Source organism: Rasamsonia emersonii (assembly GCF_000968595.1).
Source record: "Rasamsonia emersonii CBS 393.64 chromosome Unknown ctg1118621760098, whole genome shotgun sequence".
Lineage (NCBI taxonomy): Eukaryota > Fungi > Ascomycota > Eurotiomycetes > Eurotiales > Trichocomaceae > Rasamsonia > Rasamsonia emersonii.
This window is the reverse complement of record NW_013563189.1, coordinates 46,875-65,650: the sequence shown is the minus strand read 5'-3', so window position 1 is coordinate 65,650 and position 18,776 is coordinate 46,875. Positions and strand designations below refer to the sequence as shown.

The following is an 18,776-nucleotide window of genomic DNA, read 5'->3' as shown; positions in this document are numbered from 1 at the left end:
GGCCAGGCCAACCTTGAACCAACCAGCCAACCATAGCGGGCAGAGAAACGCGTGATTGCCGCCCAGTTCGCGAATGACCGGCCAGGTCGAGAGCCCCGTGTGGGATCACTAATGTGCACGAATGAAAGCCATCATTCTTGGCTTGTCTTGCTTGACATGGAAGGTACTGCGAAAAAGTATGTCCAGGGGGTCGCGTGAAACTACAGTAACTTTAAAATAGTACCTGGGGGGAAGGGAGGGGGAGGAGAGGGCGCAAACCCCGCGCTGCTATTGTTGGTAATTGTATGGAGAACGTATATGGACTTCTGCGAATGCATAGAGTATGTTTGTACTGGATAAAGCTCGTCTGTATTGAATGTACCTACTGTTTTGCGGCTTTTGCCTCGATCGGTCGTACCTGGAGATGGTTGGCCCGATGGATCATTGCAGATCCATTCTGGCTGAAGATCACCACGCTCGTGACCAGTGCAGTGACATGTAATGGCATCATGGACTTGCTCCTCCTCTCGAACTACTCCGTACCTAGTCGATAATCCATGGCTGCCTGGCAAGGAGCCATGGTCGAGAGAGCGGTATGAGGAGTACTACACCCTACGGGTATGGGGGAGACGTCACAAGGCCTAACTGGATAAGTGGAGGAGGAACTGGTCCAGCGGACGGAATCCCCTCTTCCAAGCACCGCACGCAGTAAACCATGGATGATACAACATGAGACGTCTAGTTCGACGAGGAGGATCAAAGCTGAGATCGTTTCTCGTCCAACGTTCCTTCATCTAGACCTCTGTATCTCTCCACCCCCCACAGCTCTTCCAGTATATGCTGTGGGCCAATAACTCTGCTCGAGCTCGATTGTGAGATCAATATAAGCTCAAGTTGAGAGGACAGACCAAGCGGCGCAGCTTCTGCAGCTCTTTGTCAAGGGCTCACTCCGATCTCAGCGGCTTGTGCCTTATCTCGTGATTCACCTGAAGGATCAAGCCGACAGGAGGGAACTGGTAACCAAACTGCCAAGCAGGAGCTCTGGTTAATCATTGCCCCTCATTCTTGGTTGCCTCGCCATTGTCTCTTCCTCCCCAAAACCATCGATTTTCCTCTCTTCTGTACCACCTCTTGAAGACCACAACAGGATCGCACGCCAGTTATTATTATCTGAGCTGACTGTTGAACTCTTCCAACCAACGCATCGGGCAGAATCGGCCGGGTCAAGTTTCCGGGGAAGAAGACGTCTTCATTGGCTTCACCGCGAAACAACAAAGCGTCGTGCTACTGCAACAACGCTGCCTGCTGCTTGCTTCTTGCGAGGGCAGCATCGCCGATCCATTCGCGCGTTGTCACCGTCGTCCGTGCCGCAAGTCGCGACTCCAGCTCGCTGTCTGCCGGCCTTTGGGCCATCTCGTCGTTTCGCAGAGAACCCTCGAACGGTTCTCTCACTGCTGTCGCCGAACGCCTCGAGGCTGAGCGAATAATATCGTCGCGCCGACCAGATCCTCGCCGTGTCGTCGGCCGTTGGGCGTGCGCCGTGCGCGAATCTGCAGAGCAGAGCAGCGCCCGCCGAGTCTCGACGCAGGCTACTGCAAGGACCCTAGCGACTCCCCACCTGGATAATCCATTGTCCACTGCCCGTAAGGCAGCCAGGCTCCGAGTCGGCAGCGTCAAGCCACACCGGCGTGATTGGGCGCTTGCCCCATTTGGGCCTAGCGTGTGCCACCCACGGCTCGCGGCCGCCCTCCAGCGTTGGCTGCAGCCAGTCGCAGGCCGCGCTGCGTCCCAGCAATCAGCATCGCGCCCCCCGTGCCGTTGTTATCGGCGTCCGCCACAGCCAGCATTCCACTTGCCGGCTCCGTCGCTGCTGGCTCCTGCTCCCTCTCCGGCTGCGCTTGCCCATCCTCTGCGCTGCCGTCCGCGCACGCACCTGCCCACGTTCGCCGCCAGCTTCGGCTCCCTCGCTGCGCTGGGCCCGCTCGCCGGCATTGCTCGCCGCTGACTCGTCGCCCGCCGCCTCGCCCCGTGCTAGCCTGTCGCCGGCGCCGTCTTCTCCTGGGATCGACGCAGCACACGCCCCCCCGGGAGAGCTAGTGGGGCCTCGAGCACTGCTCTTGCGCTTCCGGGTCGCGCTTTCCTGTCCCTTGGGGCTGCTGGCGCTGCTTCCGTTTCGTCCTAGCCTCGACCCTCGCGCGCGCTCACTCGCTGGCCCAGCGCGTGTCGGAGCTGCAGCCAAACAGCGCCCGCGCCAAAAAGGAGACAGAAGCTTCCTGCCCTGCACTCCCCCGTTTCAGTCTCCTCGCCCAGCCCCCGTAGGAGCGCTGCTGGGTAGCGTCCCCCTACGGCGTGCCAGACCGTTCCCGGCTCGATCAGACATTACTGCCCTCCTCCGGCCTCTCCAGTCAGATCGTCTCCTGGCCGCGACCTTCATCACCGCCCACACCTTGTCACTCCTCCCCCCCCCAACTTTATCCTCGAGCCTGCTCTCTCTCCCTCCATCATCCTCCACCACGTCGTGTCTCGACCGTCCAGCGACGTCTCTTCCTGCCCACACTGCTCTCCTTCCAGTATCGCCGTCGCCCATCATCCCTAGCATCGTCGTCGTCTTGTCGCGCCTATCTACGTCTCGCTATTCTTGCACTCCTTTTGTCTTGCACGATCGGGTCGCCCATCGCTTCGCAACGTTGTGATTACGTGTGTCGTACCGCGCTCTCACTGCCACAAGCAAAAGTCCGTCGCGTCGCTTCCGCTGTCATCCCTGCTTCGATCGGCGCGCGAGAGAAAGAGTAACGGAGAGAGAGAGAGAGAGAGAGAGAGAGAGAGAAATGGTCGTGTCTTGATCCCCTCGGACGAGAGTTACAATACTGGATTGGGACAGTCATATTCTCATCGAGTCATCCCGTTGCCACCAGATCTCATCCTAGCATAGCGTGCTGTTATCCTTATCGCGACGCGCAGACTTCCAACACATCAAGCCGAACCCTAATTCAGACGCGACCGTGCAATCACCAAGCTACAGGCAGATTCCTTCAGCGGCCAAAGTTGGCGAGGCATGGTCGACAGCTCGTCTAGTCAGTCCAGCCGCACCAGCCCTGGGTCCTACAGCACCGCCCAGCGGTCCGTGTCTTCGAGCTCCTCGCCGCCGCACCAATCCCTCCCGTCTTCTCAGGGGCCGTCTGGGGCGCAGAATGCCATGTCGACCGACGTGCAGAATCCATCCGTGTCCCAAACCTCCGCGCCTTTGACTACCTCCTTCTCATATCCGTTTCCCCCGATCGGACCAGCTACATCGTTTGACGGTCTGGGTTGCAACACCATGCGCCTAGCGGATTCGGATCGTTCGCCTCCGCCCCTCAACGGGCTTCCCCGGATGGGTAGCGGCGCGGCGATATTGATGCGCAAACTCCCCAAGAGCACCAGTCGCGAAGCGCTCCGGAGCATGTTTCTCTTTGCGAAGGATTTTGTGGACGCTGATTTTGTCCCGTCCGAGCATCCAGAGGATAAGAACTTTTTGAGTGCGATTGCGCGTTTCAACACGGTCGCGGCTGCCGAAGAAGCCCGATCGTTGCTCGATGGAAAGCCGAACACTACCAATGAAGCCAATATGATCGTCGAAATGTATCAGGGACCTCTTCTAAATCGACGGAACACCATCGATCACCCCGCCACCCGCGGTCTGTCGGGCCCCATGCCGACAGCCGGCTCTCTCCCGCGACAGTCTTCACGGTTCAACGGCACATTTCAGACCCTGGAACGGCTCTCCACGACCAATGGAGCGTCATCGCAGTCCAACAGCAGCGATGCCCTTCCGGCTCCCGATACCAACTCCCGTTTGCACAGCCTCTTCTCACCCCAGTCCCCCCTGGGAAATGGAATCGGGGAGCTACCGCGTGTGAGCGGAAAGTCGGTTATTGATCAGGATCCGGACGAGGAGACTGGAGAGCTACTCAAGGATCCTGTCGGTTACGCCCAAAACGGCCACGCCAGCTCCATGCCCCCCATGCCGCGAAGGTCCACAAATCCTCAGATTCCGACCAGTCGATTCGCTGCGCTCTCGCTATCTACCAACGTCACGTCGCCGCCTATGCCGAATTACTCTGCCGGTGGTTCAGCACGCATGGGAGTGCCGACACCTACAACCACTCTTCCTCCCAATGTCAACGCGAACATGGGTGGTAATCCAACTTTTCACTATCCCAATCAACATAACCCTCGGCACAGTCTCCCCGCTGCCAATCCAAATGACCTGAACCCTCCCTGCAATACACTCTATGTCGGCAACCTTCCGCCAGACACTTCGGAGGAAGAGCTGAAAGCACTCTTTTCCAAGCAGCGAGGGTACAAGCGACTCTGTTTCCGAAACAAGCAGAACGGTCCCATGTGCTTTGTCGAATTCGACGAAGTGGCGATGGCAAGCAAGGCACTGAATGAGCTGTATGGGTACAAGCTTTCCAACAGTGTCAAGACGGGAATCCGTCTGAGTTTCTCCAAGAACCCTCTCGGAGTACGGAGTTCGCAACCTAACAACAATGCGAACGCTTCTAATCAGCACAATCCTCAAAATCCAATGCACGGAGTCAATGGACTTGGGGGCATGTCGAACCCGATGTTTTCGACCGCCAGTGGGCCTCCTCCAGGGCTCTCTGCTCCTCCTGGCCTGGCGCTTCCGATGGGAATGAGAAACGGAACCATGCCCCCTTCAGGAAATCCACATGCTTCCATGGCAAATGGCGCTCCATATGGTGCCAACAGTGGACTCGGTATGAGAGCTAACGGCATGAATGCCATCACCACAGCGCCTCTCGGCGGCGGGATCGCGGGTGGCACGGCGGGTCCGGGCATGGGCGGCTATGGCAATATGTATCCTGACTATATGATGGGTCGATAAACAAACGGGGAAACACACAGAATCATATCACGCATCGGTAATGTCTGGCATGTTTGATGATAACTGGGTTTTCTGGCGCTTGGGTCTCGGGGTTTCATGAGCTAGAACGGCATTTGGAGGTTTTCTTTTTTTCCTCCCTTCACTTTGGTGCCGCTGATCTTTCGTGTACTCTTTTTTTTCTCTCTTCCCTTGCTTTTTTGGGTTCGGTCTTTTTCTTTTCTTTTCTTTTTTTTTTCTTTTTTTTTTATTCACACGGCGTGACTTTTGGTCGACATGTTCTTTCTTACCCTTCGAAATACCTGCATTTTTCTTGTCGGCTTGCAGGCTGGAGCGATTCGCCCTGCTAGTTATTTTTTTTTACCCTATTTCCCCTTACTTGACGACGTACCCTTTCATCGGCTTCCACAGTCGTTTGTGCCTCCCAGTTATTTGGGCGGAGACGGGTCTGTGAAATTGCTTTTCCATTCCCCTTTTGTCTCGTTACCATGATTCCCCCTTTGCAAACAAAAGCATCCATCTCATGGCGTACAAGTATCATGGATGATTAATGTTGGTGTGAGAGCAAACTGGTTGGTTGTGTCCTCGTTTTTCTTATCTGACATGTACCCCATGTCACATTCAAGTCCTCTGAACGCTACACTGCGTCACCTTTGTTTGCATCCTGTTTCCCTCTTGGCTCAGGCGTCCCGCCATCTCATTTCATTCTGCAGCATTGCGCAGTCTTCCTGCCAAGGAGTCCTGGCGGCCATTGCGAGGGATCATCTTGATATATACTACACAGTTACACATCACTGGCGCTTGATCTGTTTCTACACTGTAAGAGGGCGTTTAACTGTGGATTTGTCTATGGATTTGGCAGCATTTTGGATCATACACATGCCCTTTCTCCTCACTCTATGGCTATTTCATCCTCCCCCCCCCTTTTTTTTTGTGTTATTCTTAATCACTGTTACTTTGATCTTCGTTGCCTTCTTATGCTGCATTTTTTTTCCGCTGCGCGCTTGAGCGGTGCGAACTCCAAGGTACGGGATAGGGACATGGAAAAAGAGGTGCGCTATCTTGTCAGATGTGCTAGTCGAGCAGGCTCTCAGGATTGGAGCGTTCTGCCTTCTGTATTTGATTCCTCATTTGCTTTTAACAGTGACAAATCTTTTGCTTTCTTTCACTTGGTGAGAAATTCATTTGACTGTCTTTTTTATTCTTCTTATAGTCAACACAAAACATGTTTTCCAGACTTCTTGCCTTCCCTGAGCCTTCCCGTGTCTTTCGCTAGACTGTAAATCGTGGGCATTAGCAACAATAAAGTACTCAGAATGGTATTCCCGAAACGAACAGTGTAGATCAAAATTGAGATATTTTTCAAGCCAAGTCTAATCCCATTGTCTTTTCAGTATTACTCCATAGACACGTTATCCGCAGTGCTCAGTATTCCGTCGATTGCTCTAAATTCTAAGGGCGGAGCTCTGATACCTGGCGTTGTTTGTATACCAGTATCACGTGACTCTATGCAAACCATGCAACTGCACCAACAAACTGTTACAGAAAAAAGTTTCTTCGCTTTCTTTTCCTTTCCTCTCTTCCCAAGGGTGCTTGAGCTCCTGATCAGCACCACTTCAAACCCTCACATCTATAAACATTCAATCCAATTGACTTTTTCTTTTTCTATTTTGTATTATACTTTTGATTTTTCTTCACGACTAATCACCTTCCCCTTCTACACCACTCATCATGCCTCCCCGAGTAAACAGCTCTCGGGTCACCAATTCCCTTCTCCCCTACATCTCCGCATCCTCGACTTCCTCCTCCTCCTCCTCCTCCTCCTCCTCCGTCTCCCTACTTCAGAATCCCTCTCATTCCTCGCCTCTACTATCAAACTGCAAGTCACAATGTTCTCAACGCCCTTTTTCATCCTCATTCACTCCTCAAACCCGACTACGGAGTCGTATGTTCGAATGGTTGAACGGAGAGGGCGCTGCCTTGAAACATCACATTCCCGGTAGTACAAACTACCTTACCGACCTGAAAGAGCGGAATAGTGCGGCAAGGGCCCGAGAGAATGCATTGAAGGATCCATCCAACGCTGGCGAGGCAGAAGAGGAGACCGCCCCGGCAGGCGGTAATAGGCCTTTTCCTCTCAACCCCGCGTTCGTCAGCGAACCTATCCTGAGCGAGGCGCTTCGCAATGAGATCTACAAGCGAGTCGTAGAACAAAAGAAGAGCGTGCGGTCTGTCAGTGTTGAGTTTGGCGTGGATATGAGAAGGGTTGCTGCAGTAGTGAGGCTGGTGGAGTTGGAAAAAAGATGGAGAAAGCAGGTACGTTCTTATGATTCCAATACCTATATCCTTTTTTTGACGTCCTTTGGTTGCGATGATGAGCAAAATCGATTAGTCTTGAAGACTCATGCATTCATTCCCAGCATGAGGATGAATACCCAAAAATTACAACTCTCTGAAGCAACCTATTGTCACGATTACATATAGTTCAAGGCATTATAGGAGTTGCTGCCATGCTGACAAGTCCGGAATAGGGGAAACCTCTTGCTCTTCCATATGCACGGGCCATTCATGAGATGGTCCCAACGACACCGCTGGCTGAGCCAGGGCAGCGTCAGAAACCGCATGAATCGATCAATGATCTCCCAGTCCATCGGCTGACTGATCCACAAATATTCTGGCCTGTGTCTGAGTCACGACAATTTACTCGTGTTGACGCCGGTCGGGTCTTTTCAGGTGCCCCGGCTGTGGAACACGACAAGGAGCCACCGGTCAACCTCGAAGACCCGTCCGAGACGACGAGCAAGCTCATGCGGAATCCAAAACAGATAGAGCGTGTTGGAAAGGGTGACGAGGAACATGAAGTCCTGCTTCCGGCGGACTGCCGTATTCCTCACCCACATCTGGTCACTTTCGAGCGCGATCGTCTTGAAAACCCAGGAGAACACCGCGAGCGAATGCAGAGATATGAGGAGCGCCTCCGGGAAGTGGAGGAAGCCGAGCAAGAGCGGAGGAGACAGGCGAAGGAGCAGCTCGAGAAGCGGATAACCAAGGTGCAGCCAGAAGGGTCTCGATTCGAGTTCCGGTTCAAGGACGTCGTGGTCAGCAAGGAGACCACTGGTCCTGACGGACGTGGGACTGCAGCTCCAGGACACCGGTATGGAGTGCCCTTGGAGGACCGGAAGAAGGGCCATGTCAAGATTCCAACCAAGGTCGAAGTTTGAATTTTCCCTCGGCAGTGTATTTTACGATACGGCAACGCGGTTTCTTGGGTTTCATTCTTGGTCAGTGATTGTTTTGCATTCATGTACAGTACCTCGATGTATTACTATACCATATGTCAATGTATCTGGCCTGACCGGCATGAAGGCCAATGATAATAGTAATGATCTGAACCAAACTGCACTCTTAACTGTTTCACTGTATTGCTATTTCAACCAGGAGTGATAACGAATCTTATACCAGAGAGAATCTCTAAGGAAATTCTGCTATAGCAGTATTCAAGTAAGCTATTAATCAATATGTTAATACAGAATTCATTAACATATGCATTGGTTTGAACATATCCACCACATACAAAGGAATATAACATCTATACAGTACCTGAGACAACACTGTAAAGGACCTCATCACCCCATGGTAGGTCGATAGATAGATAGACAGAGCACTTCTATAGGAAGTGAATTGGTCTTTTGAGCTTCATAGGTATACGATTTATAATGAGGATATGCGATAATTCCTTCATCACAGTAGAGACACACACAACTTGCCTGCATTGGTACAGCCCTACCTAGGCATGTACATACATAGATAGATAGGCACACAGTAACGCAGCAGGACAGCGCTTGCATGCAGACTATGTATCCATCCATCCATCCATCCATCCATCCATCCATCCATCATCATCATCATCATCATTTCCCACCCCCCTCAACATCCTCAACACCTCTTAACGAGAAAACTCGTCAGAGAAAGAAAACTCGTCAAGGCTTGAGCCTCAGCTGCAGGCTCAGCTTCAGCACTCAGCCTCAGGACCAAGCTCACGCTCAGCCCTGGGACAAAATGTCCGAGTCACCGGGGTCAAGAATCGCCATGGCAGAGCAGCGGAAGAGCTTACCACAAGCCGTTCCGAGCTCGATCTGTAGACGCCAACAAAAAAAAGAGAAGAAAAAAGAAAAATACGTTAGTAAAAGTTCCCCGCTCTCCAGAATCCACTCTTCATAAAGGATTTTTCTTTTTGTGAGATTCCTTCTCAAAGCAATTCCTCCGCTCTCTGGTTGACTACGCCCCTTCTTATCTTTATTGTTGGTTCGTCCGTTCGTTGGTTGGTTCGGTCATTTCGTTTGTTTGTTTATAATGAATGTTCTTATCTTATTGTAGAGAAGATAAGAAGTGGGCGTTTTTTTTTCTCCGAGAAACGGAGTTTTGCCTCTAAGCTCGATTGATCGATTGACTGATATACACAGTGTATAGTAATAGCAGTAGTAACACTGTGTATATCTAGTCTATGATATATTGCTATTTGTTAGGGAGGGAGGGAGGGTCAAATCACACTTACATTGTTGCCATTGAAGTGGTGAACAGGACATTTAGCCAGCATAGCGTAGTCTATCACAATTAATAATTAGTCTGTGTTTCTTTTCTCAAAGAATAAGGTGTTGATGGAGGAGGTGAGTGACATACATTCAAGCTCAGACTTGCGCAGCGGAGGGCAGTTCCCAGCGATAAGCACAAGCTTGGCTTTACCAGCCCGGAGGGATTTCAGGGTTGTTTTCATTCCCATCGTCACTGTAAACCAAGAAAAAAAAGAAAAACTGTTAGTACACTCTGTGAGATATGTATAGTTAGGTATGTATGGACTACCCACCCTTGCCAGATTTCATGACAACGGCGAGACGGGAGCTGATGGTGTCGCTGGATTTCTTTGCCTTGGCCATTTTGGTTGATGCTGCTGAACTGAAGAGCTGGGCTAAGACCGGGTTGGTTTGTCTGACGTTGACAAAGGGGCTGAGCAAGATAAGAAGAAATTATTTTTGTTGTATGCACAATAATATTTGATATCGAAAATGTGTGCGTGCTGACTAATAAGCTACTAGGTTAGATATGTCACGTGATATAAAAGTATGGGGTCATTTGACAGCTATTACCTTTATTAGGTAGGAGGTATTTACGTCCATCGGGTCCATCTCCGCTCAAAGCATCCTGGTCCAGGTTGTGTGTATGTACTTTATACTGTACAAAGGGAGTGTTAGAAACATATCTATGCTTACATGTACCTACTTCTCGAACTGAATGTTCTTCTATATTGGTCAGGTCTCTCCAGAATCAATTTTTAATCCTTTGCATTCCTTTCTCACTGCTGCTTAAGCAGTGAGTTTGAGTGCTGCAGTCGTATCGTTCTGGAGCATGTACTGTATAGTACATGTAGAGCTCGACGAGCATAGTCTCATGCTCTGAGTACTGTATGCTCCGGCAATGCCATTCATGGCAGAGAGTTCCCAACGCCGTAGAGCATATCCATCAGCGGAGTAGGTTATCTCATTAAAACTAGTCGAATAAGGCCAGATCGAAGAGCCTGATATACCAGCGTTCAGTTCATTGCAGCTGCTCATCCATATCAGCCCTCTTTGGGGATATGATCAGGAACACCCAGAATGGACCGCAGACTAGGATAGAGCAGCGTAAAAAGATATTATGCGATGTCTATCGGATGCCTAGAATTCAGCCTGACAGAGACAGCCTTGTCAAGACTTAAAGGCACGAGCTGGAGCATCTGTCGATAGGTAGTTATCCTTGAACAGAGCATTCGTCCGCTCCATCGCTCGCTCACAGAGGTAGTGAAAATCGCGTGAGATGTTGCATTGTGAGGGATGACAACATGCTATTATTCTTGTATCGGTATTAGAGACCTGTACAACGTCAATAGAGCATGAAATCATATAGTGTTAACTGTTGCATCTTCTGGGATTGACAGAACTTGATGTGTATGATGTTCAAATCTTCTAACAAGAGCACGCCCAGTACTGTCTGATCATATTGAAAAACACTCAATTTAAAAAAAAAAAGAGGAAATAAACCAATAGAGAAAAAAGCTACTGATCGGAGAGATGAAGACCTGCGGAAAGCAAAATTCGTCATACGGCGTACTCCGGGCATAATTCCAGGTTTCGATCTCGGAACGGGTGACAATGATCATCCTTACAGTATAGTACAGTTGGCATGCCTGTCTTCAAGGGTATGTACGGAGTACCTACAGCTAGGGCTTCTTCATTCCGAAATGTCCCGTTCGAAGGACGGAATCGGAGTTGAGGATCAGCCGGGAGACTAACCATCACGCCACATCCGCTGACAAGGATCCTCGCTTTAAAAAAATTAAAAAAAATAATAATTGATCATAAGGCATTTGCTTGATTGTGAATTGTATGAACAATAATGACAATGAATAATTATGATAGCATCATGCACGAGGTATGATCAGTGGTAAGCAGGGAATAACTACATATTGTGAAAGGTGACTATTGTCAGACAGATTCAATCGCATTTATTCTGTTGACGTTTTGGAATAAAATACTGCTAACACTACTACATGTAATTATCTCAACACAATCAAATAGTCGTAAAGGCAAGAGATACTATTCAACATAATTGGTGATTCTGTTGGCAGGTCAAAAAAAAAACAAAGGGGACTTTAATCCTCAGACAGATGTACTTCCTGTATTGAGTACATATATAAATTGCGACGGAATCTCAGTATAAGCAATAAGCTAAGCAAGTCTGCATCAATTGTTCGGGAAAAACAGGTCATTTTCATCAATGATACTATAGTAATAACAATCACAGCTGTATTTCCGTAACAAATGGCGAAAAACGTGGAATTCACGTAATCGATGACTGTTCGTCATTATCAGTGTCTTAATGAGTCAACCAGCCTGTATATCGATTCTTTAACAATAGTTAATAGAGATTGTCTTTTATTTTTCCTGATTAGTATTAATTGACGTCAGCTGAATATTATCCATATCTAGTCTTAAAGATCAAATAATATGATTTGCATTAGCTTGTTTTTTTTTTCTTTTCTTTCTTTTTTTTTTTTCATTAATGTTTACACTGTCAAAAAAAGCGCTACTAACTGCACACAACGTAATTAATTGACGACTGGTCAGATGACAGGCGTACATCATCCTCGAACCAATCGAAAAAGTGAGAGTCATGCCAATCAGCTAGACAGATCCCTACCTAGGTACATGTACAGTACAGTACATGTACCTCTGGTGCAGTTCGTTCACCCAGGAATGCTGAATGCTAAAAGTCCCGTGACTGCCAAAACACAAAAAAAGAGTATGTTTAGCAGTAATTCTGCAAGGGCGTTACCTTGGATTCGAATCGGGTTCGGTTACGGTTCGGACCCGATATGACCATCGATCATCAATCATCGATGAATTAGGTAGGTATATGCGAGAAAATCCATTCCTGGCTGGAATGAAATCATTCCAGAGTATTCTATACTATTACTATACTATAACAAAATCCTACATACTGCAGTGTAGACAGCAATGATGCAACACCGTTGCTGCTGCTGTAAGGTCAATGGCTATGTACGGAGTACTACTCGGTATTTTCTGCGCGGTTTCTCCCGAATATCCACCCAGAATATCCACCCATCTGGATGCATTTCATCTGGGGAAGAAAGTGAGAATACATATTGAAACATTGACGATATCTGGTCTGACGAATGCCTGGGTAAACGCTACTCCGGTGACAGGATTCCGAGAAATGGCATCATTGCATCGGCGCTCTCCGACAGCGCTGACACAGCCAACGAGAAGCAAGACAATTGAATCATCGCAGGTCCGTCTCGACATAGTACGATCGATCTCGAGGAAGTTCCGAGCCGAGCGGTGATGCACTGTCTGGACTGTCTGGCGTCGTCTGAATGACCGATCTTCGGCCGAAGAGCTGCTCTCGGCGCCGACCGCCCTGCGCTAGCCCGATTGGGACAGACGTTGTGCACCGGGCATTCTGATTGGCTGGAGGGAGGTGGCTGCCAAGGCGGCGGACAAAGGCTGGATGGTCGCCCCGCCGGGAGCTGTCACTGAGCTGCACGACAGAGCAGGAAGGCTGCATTGAAGCTTTCAATTAATATACCGTAGTAATATAATGCTGAATGATGATTGCCCGGCGCGGAAGACGCCCGCCGCAGGTAACTTTGGCCCGATGCAAGATATATCAAGGGTGTCGATCTCACGCCCCTCAACTGTCAGACTCATACTAGTTTACTAGTTGATCTCTATCTCTAGTCGACCAGTTGTTATCAGACCTGCAGAATCAGATTATAGTGCACCTGCACTTCTATAGTGTCTTCGGTACCGGTGGTACCTTGATAGCCAACAGCTCTCAGTATGACCCATCCAACATAGCCCACCTAAATTGACCTGCTAATGGCGGTATATTATATAGACTTGCAGACGGCATGTCTGGCTACCAACCACCATTCGAACCGTCCATGATCTCCGACATGGCCGTCTTCCAAGACCCCCATCTTGACCCTTCTTCTCTCATGCCATTCCAAGATGCGAGTACCGACTGGATGGGGAAGGATGCTCTCGACCTCTTTTCCTGGGATATGCCGTTTGACGAGCCATTTGACGTCGCCAATGATTTTGTCGATCCCCCAGCTTATACGACCAGCACGTCTGCCTCCCCGGAGGATTATAACTCCTCGTCCAGACAAGCTCCGGAGGATGCGCTCTCGTTTTCGTCGCTGGCTTCAGTGTGTCACCTGCCTATAGCAGCAGAGTAGGCTCTTACTGACATGCACAGGATGCCGAAAGCGATGCCTGGTCCTCGTCGGCACCCAGGTCACCTACCCAGTCTAGGATGAAGCGCCCGTCGACGGACAGTATTTTCGACAGACCGGCAAAGAGATCTCCCAGCTCAGCTGCACAGGATGACCTTTCAGAGAAGACCGTTTCAAACACAACAACAACACCAGCAACATCGGCAGCAACATCATCAACGTCGTCGTCGTCGTCGTCGTCAAGCAAAGAAGACACGACAACTCGAAAGGCATCGCCCAAGTCGACATCACAGTCGACGTCACAGTCAACGTCTTCCAAATGCACAACAACAGACGCAGACACCAATGCAGTGATGAAGCGAAAAAAAGCAGCACACAACGCAATCGAGAAGCGCTACCGCACCAACATGAACGCCAAATTCGTCGCCCTGGGCAATGCGATCCCCAAGTCCGCCGCCCACCTATCACAGAGCACAAACAAGGGGTTACGCAAGTCGACTTTTGGCGAGCAGCCACCACAGAACAAGTCGGAGATCCTGACCGGCGCGCTGGCGTACATCCGGGAGCTGCAGGAGGAGAACCGACTGTTGAGGAATGAACTCAATGTGTTGAAGGAGAATCTTTTACCGGGGGGAAGCCAGCTCTCGCAAAGTTATTTCGCTTGATCTGTTCGACTTGGGGTATTAAGAGAAAATCTCCTTTCTTCTCATTCCTGTATATATAGAAAAGTCTGGTTTTGGTTGTCTTGGGTAGGTTTGGTTGGGTTGGGTTGGGTTGGTCAGGTCGGATCTGAGTTATGTTATGACAAGCAGGCTGGACCTGCATGATGAAATATACGAGATATACAATCGATCAGTTTGCAGGGAGGGTGGGCGGCAGGAGGGAAAAAAAAAGACAGAGAGTCGCACGTTATTCTGCTAGTACTTTTATGGATGAGACGGAATTCCTACTTTTCCCCCTCTTCTCCTCGAAAATATACAGATATATAACTTCGATCATTGATTTCTTCTCTCCTCAAATAACAACAATATTAAATAAATATCTAATATAAATCTAACCTCTTAATCTTAATTAATTAATTGATTAATCGATCAATAAATACATACACAAATACCAATTAGATAGAGATAGATAGATTAACTCATCCCTTCCTTCACAACTCCTGAAAAAAAAAAAGAGTGGAAAAAACGAGGATATACAACATCCAGTTTTCGTAGTTTGTTATTACGTATCGTTAACAGTCAACACCCCCTATGGGTAGAGGCATTGCCATTAGGGATGGGCAAGACAAGACTGTGCCAATAAGGTCCTGGGATCGAACCCCAGTCTTGTCATTGATGATTGCTACATAGCATAGCGGAGCATACCTAGGTAGCTAGCTAGCTAGCAGCTAGCTAGTACTGTGTGTATGTAGATACGTATGTACATGTACAGTACTCTGTACGAAGGAATAGGAATTGTAAACAAGATTGAGTCACGTCACGTAAATATACAATACACTACAGGGCTAGTCTTATACTTCAACGTAAAGTACTCCCTCGAATACTGCTAGCAGTACCAAGAATAAACATCTATATATAGATAATAGATAAGCCCTTCCTCAATCAATGTACTGTACTGGACTGTACTGTACGCCAGTAACATTCATCTGGCATGTTTAAGACATACATACACACATGCCGCACCGCACTTAAATAAATAAATAAATACATGGGAAAAAAAAACTGCCTTGCCCATGGAATAAAAATAAATGCTGCTGAGACTGGACAATGTTGATCGTCGACAAAAATACAAAAACGAAAAAAAAAAGGCAAACAAACTGCTAGATCGGGTATCTGATAAAAAGGAAGGAAATCCGAAAGACCCTGCGGATAGAATAAGACCCTGAAAGAAAGAGAAAAGAAAAGACGAGGAAAAGGCATGACATGTCCGACATATCCACTATACAGGAAAATGGATAGATAATAGATAATAAATGGTACCTTCATGCAGAGATCATTCTATCATAAACCTGAACAGACCATCGTAATGATCATTCAGACTGTAATGAGAGTCCAGTCGACTACCCTCCATTGGTCTTCGCTTTGGTTGCCTTCGTCTCTGAAGGAACCTCGGTCTCTTCGCTGCTGCCACTCCCCGACGACCCCGGCGACGTCACAGTCACCTTACTGCCATCTTTCCCAGTCGACAGCTTGCCAGCCGGTTGCACCGCCCTGTTGCGTGGCGACGGAGACGCCGACCCCGATTGTACTGGTGTCAGCGTGCGAGGCGAATCTTCATACCCTCGCCATTTCCGCCAGCCTTCAAAGTCGATCAGCGCTTGCATGCAGCCCCATTCCGTCACTTTCTGTTCTAACCAGGGAAATCCTACGGGCTGGAAGGGTGTTAGTTAGGTGAAGTTTATAGATAGACGTGGTTTACAGCTTCGACACACCTTTGTTAAAAAGTCATTGCAGCCAGCAGCCAACGCCTCGTGGCGGTCGCTCTGCAAGCTGCTGGCCGTCAACGCCACAATGATGACCGGGCTCTTGAACAAGGACAGGTTTTCCAACACGTCCTCCTTCCTCAGCGGCTCCTGGTTCTCTGTCGACCCGGCCGTCGTCGACGAAGCACTCGACCGGCCCGATGCGGTCTTGGAGAAGACCCCAATGCCATTCAGCCGCTCGAGCCGGCGAATCTCCTTGGTCGCCTCCAGACCGTTCATCACCGGCAGCTGGATATCCATCAGCACCAGATGGAAGCCGCCTTGGCGCCACTTCTTCACCGCTACTTCGCCGTTCGGGGCGCACTGCCAGCGCACGCTGAGCCGCTTCATGAACGCTTCGAGAAGCTTCTGGTTGATCACGTTGTCTTCCACGATGAGCACGTTGATCGGGGGCACGGTCCCCTCAATCAGCCCACCAAAGCCCGCTCTGCCCGGGGGAGATCCTGCTGCTTTCTTGCGATTTCGGCCAGGACGGGGTGACGCTCCCCGGGCGCTGGGACTTAGAACAGGGTTTGTGGGAGACTCCGATGGTGGCGGCGCCGGTGCCGGCGGCGTCGGGAGAGATGGAGCGGACGTTGCTGGCTGCCCATTTATCGCGACATTCGGGTCTGTAAAAACCAACGTTAGTGAATGTAAGAAAAAGGACAGTTTCGGTAACTTTACTATACCTTTATTGTTGGACGCCGAAGCCACAAGCGTAGGAGAGTTGGTGGTATGTCGAGCATACGGGGGCCGGCGTGCCGCATGCCGACTGGGACGGTTTCCAGGGGATGGTAAAGGTGGCACTTTACCGGTCGTGAGAACGGATATCGAAGGCGTCTGGTGTGCACTCACACCGCTCGTCGACGATATGGAGCTCGACGGATGGGTAGGCGGCGTGCCGACATTGATGGGAACGGGCATCAACGGGAAATATTCGCCATGTTCCCCGGGCTCCGCATGGTAGTAGTACGACTGACGCGGCGAGGGTCTCGGGGTGCGGCGCTGAGGGGCATCAATGATCAAGGCCTCCTCGACCGTCTGCCCCCCGGGATAGTAGGAATCAAGGATCGGGAACACGGGCTCCTCCGGGCTGAGGATCCGGTCCGGGGCCGCAGGTCGATTGGAACTCTCGCGGGGCGATATCCGGATGATCAGGTCGGGAGCGTCATACACTCTCCCCAACGAATTGGCATATTTCCGCAGCACATGGTCCCGTAACTCGTCGACGACGCTGTCCTCGGCGATCGATATCAACGTCGGGGAAGCACCGGGGCGTTTCACCCAGACCTTTCGTTGCACCATCTCGAGCTGTGCGGGATTGAACGGAGAGGAGGGGGAATCGTCGTCGCGAGAGAACAGCCCGGGCTCGAGCAGGCTGTTGACCAGATGCTGCTGCGACGGCGGCAGGAGAGACTGCCTCCGAGCAGCAATCGTCGGGCGCCAGGAGACGCCAGCAGGATGGGCTGGAGAGAAGTGGTCGTTGTTGGAGGGAGCAGGACGGCTCCGACTGCGGGAGGCGTCTTCTTCGTCGACCGTCTCCAGGAACGAGGAATGCAAGGGCCCACCGGCCGCGGGGTTCACCACGCGCTCCGGGACTTTTGTTGTTGTCGAGGCCGCTTCGTTGAGGCTCTCGAGCTGGCGTGGAGCTGAGGACGCAGTGGTGGTGGCGGACGGAGGATTGGCAGAAGAATGGCAGGGAGGGGGATCCCGCAGCGAGGTACGGCGACCGGGAGGGAGATCGCGGGGACGGTCCTGGAGAGGATGATTCTTGCGTGAGCCTCGAAGCTGGGGTTCCTGATGTTGTGCTGGCCGTGGTCCCTCGTCGTCGTCGGGGTCGTCCTCCGTCAGCTGGCCGGGTCCGCAGTGTGGGTTGGCGGCAATTCCCTCGAGCTTCGCAGCTCCAGCAGCAGCACGGCCCACGATCTCGTTCTCTTGGGCTACGGGCAGGGACGACGCGGTGCTGGTCGGGACGGACTGCTGGCGATGGGGATGAGGGACGGAGGCGAGGTGGTGCTGGTGCTGGTGCTTGTGCTTGTTCAGCTTGTTCTCCGGATCCGCTCCGACGCCCGCCTTGCCCGCCTGGGTCGCCCTTCGCCGCCGCAGCGACAGCTTCTCCCTCGCCTTCATCAGCCGCAACAGTCGCTCCGGCATCGTGACGGAGAAAGGGCAGCAGTTCCTGCCCTTGCTCCTGCTGCGGTCGCTGCGGGGAAAAGCGGAGAGGATCAGCCGTGGAGAGTTCGACGGTTTTAACGAGTTACATGGGTTCGATCACCTCATCGTAGCAACACCAGCAACACCACAGCACCTGCTGGTGAGCTGCAACGGCCTGGAGCAATACTCAGGGCCACAGCATAGACCAGAATTTAAAGACAGGCATTCAAAACTAGTAAGGACGTTGAACTTGTCCTCTCTAAGAGATCACCATAGTTATCCTCACGTCAAGAGTTAAGAATCTCTAAGGGGCAACGAGACAACACATGCACAGCTCCAGCTTAGGCAAAGCTGGCCTGGGCTGTCTCCAAGGCCAGATCTAGACAGCCCAGGCCAGCTTGTCTTGGTCTGCGTGGGAGCTGTGCAGACAGCCAATTACCAGTGATGATCGACCGTCCTAGACTTGTGGCTTGTTCGTGAAGTCCGGAGTAAAGGCG

At 50.7% G+C, this 18,776-nt stretch overlaps 5 protein-coding genes across 5 annotated transcripts; 3 read left to right on the top strand and 2 right to left on the bottom strand.

The window, feature by feature from the left end:
- Positions 1-3,034: 3,034 nt before the first annotated feature.
- On the top strand, positions 3,035-4,870 carry T310_4194 (RNA binding protein; the record flags this gene model as incomplete). Its single annotated transcript, XM_013472953.1, has 1 exon — positions 3,035-4,870. One exon carries the CDS (start codon positions 3,035-3,037, stop codon positions 4,868-4,870), a length of 1,836 nt encoding a protein of 611 aa, XP_013328407.1.
- Positions 4,871-6,598: 1,728 nt separating this feature from the next.
- T310_4193 (uncharacterized protein) lies at positions 6,599-8,088 on the top strand (the record flags this gene model as incomplete). Its single annotated transcript, XM_013472952.1, has 2 exons — positions 6,599-7,183; positions 7,399-8,088. 2 exons carry the CDS (start codon positions 6,599-6,601, stop codon positions 8,086-8,088), a joined length of 1,275 nt encoding a protein of 424 aa, XP_013328406.1.
- A 1,207-nt stretch (positions 8,089-9,295) lies between these two features.
- Positions 9,296-9,801, bottom strand: T310_4192 (60S ribosomal protein L30; the record flags this gene model as incomplete). The annotated part of the gene is made up of 4 exons (XM_013472951.1): positions 9,296-9,364; positions 9,423-9,472; positions 9,548-9,691; positions 9,732-9,801. 4 exons carry the CDS (start codon positions 9,799-9,801, stop codon positions 9,296-9,298), a joined length of 333 nt encoding a protein of 110 aa, XP_013328405.1.
- Positions 9,802-13,379: 3,578 nt separating this feature from the next.
- Positions 13,380-14,326, top strand: T310_4191 (HLH DNA binding domain protein; the record flags this gene model as incomplete). Its single annotated transcript, XM_013472950.1, has 2 exons — positions 13,380-13,634; positions 13,685-14,326. The coding sequence occupies 2 exons, from the start codon at positions 13,380-13,382 to the stop codon at positions 14,324-14,326; spliced, it is 897 nt and encodes a 298-aa protein (XP_013328404.1).
- Positions 14,327-15,723: 1,397 nt separating this feature from the next.
- Positions 15,724-18,279, bottom strand: T310_4190 (Response regulator; the record flags this gene model as incomplete). The annotated part of the gene is made up of 3 exons (XM_013472949.1): positions 15,724-16,035; positions 16,096-16,754; positions 16,815-18,279. 3 exons carry the CDS (start codon positions 18,277-18,279, stop codon positions 15,724-15,726), a joined length of 2,436 nt encoding a protein of 811 aa, XP_013328403.1.
- Positions 18,280-18,776: the final 497 nt, after the last annotated feature.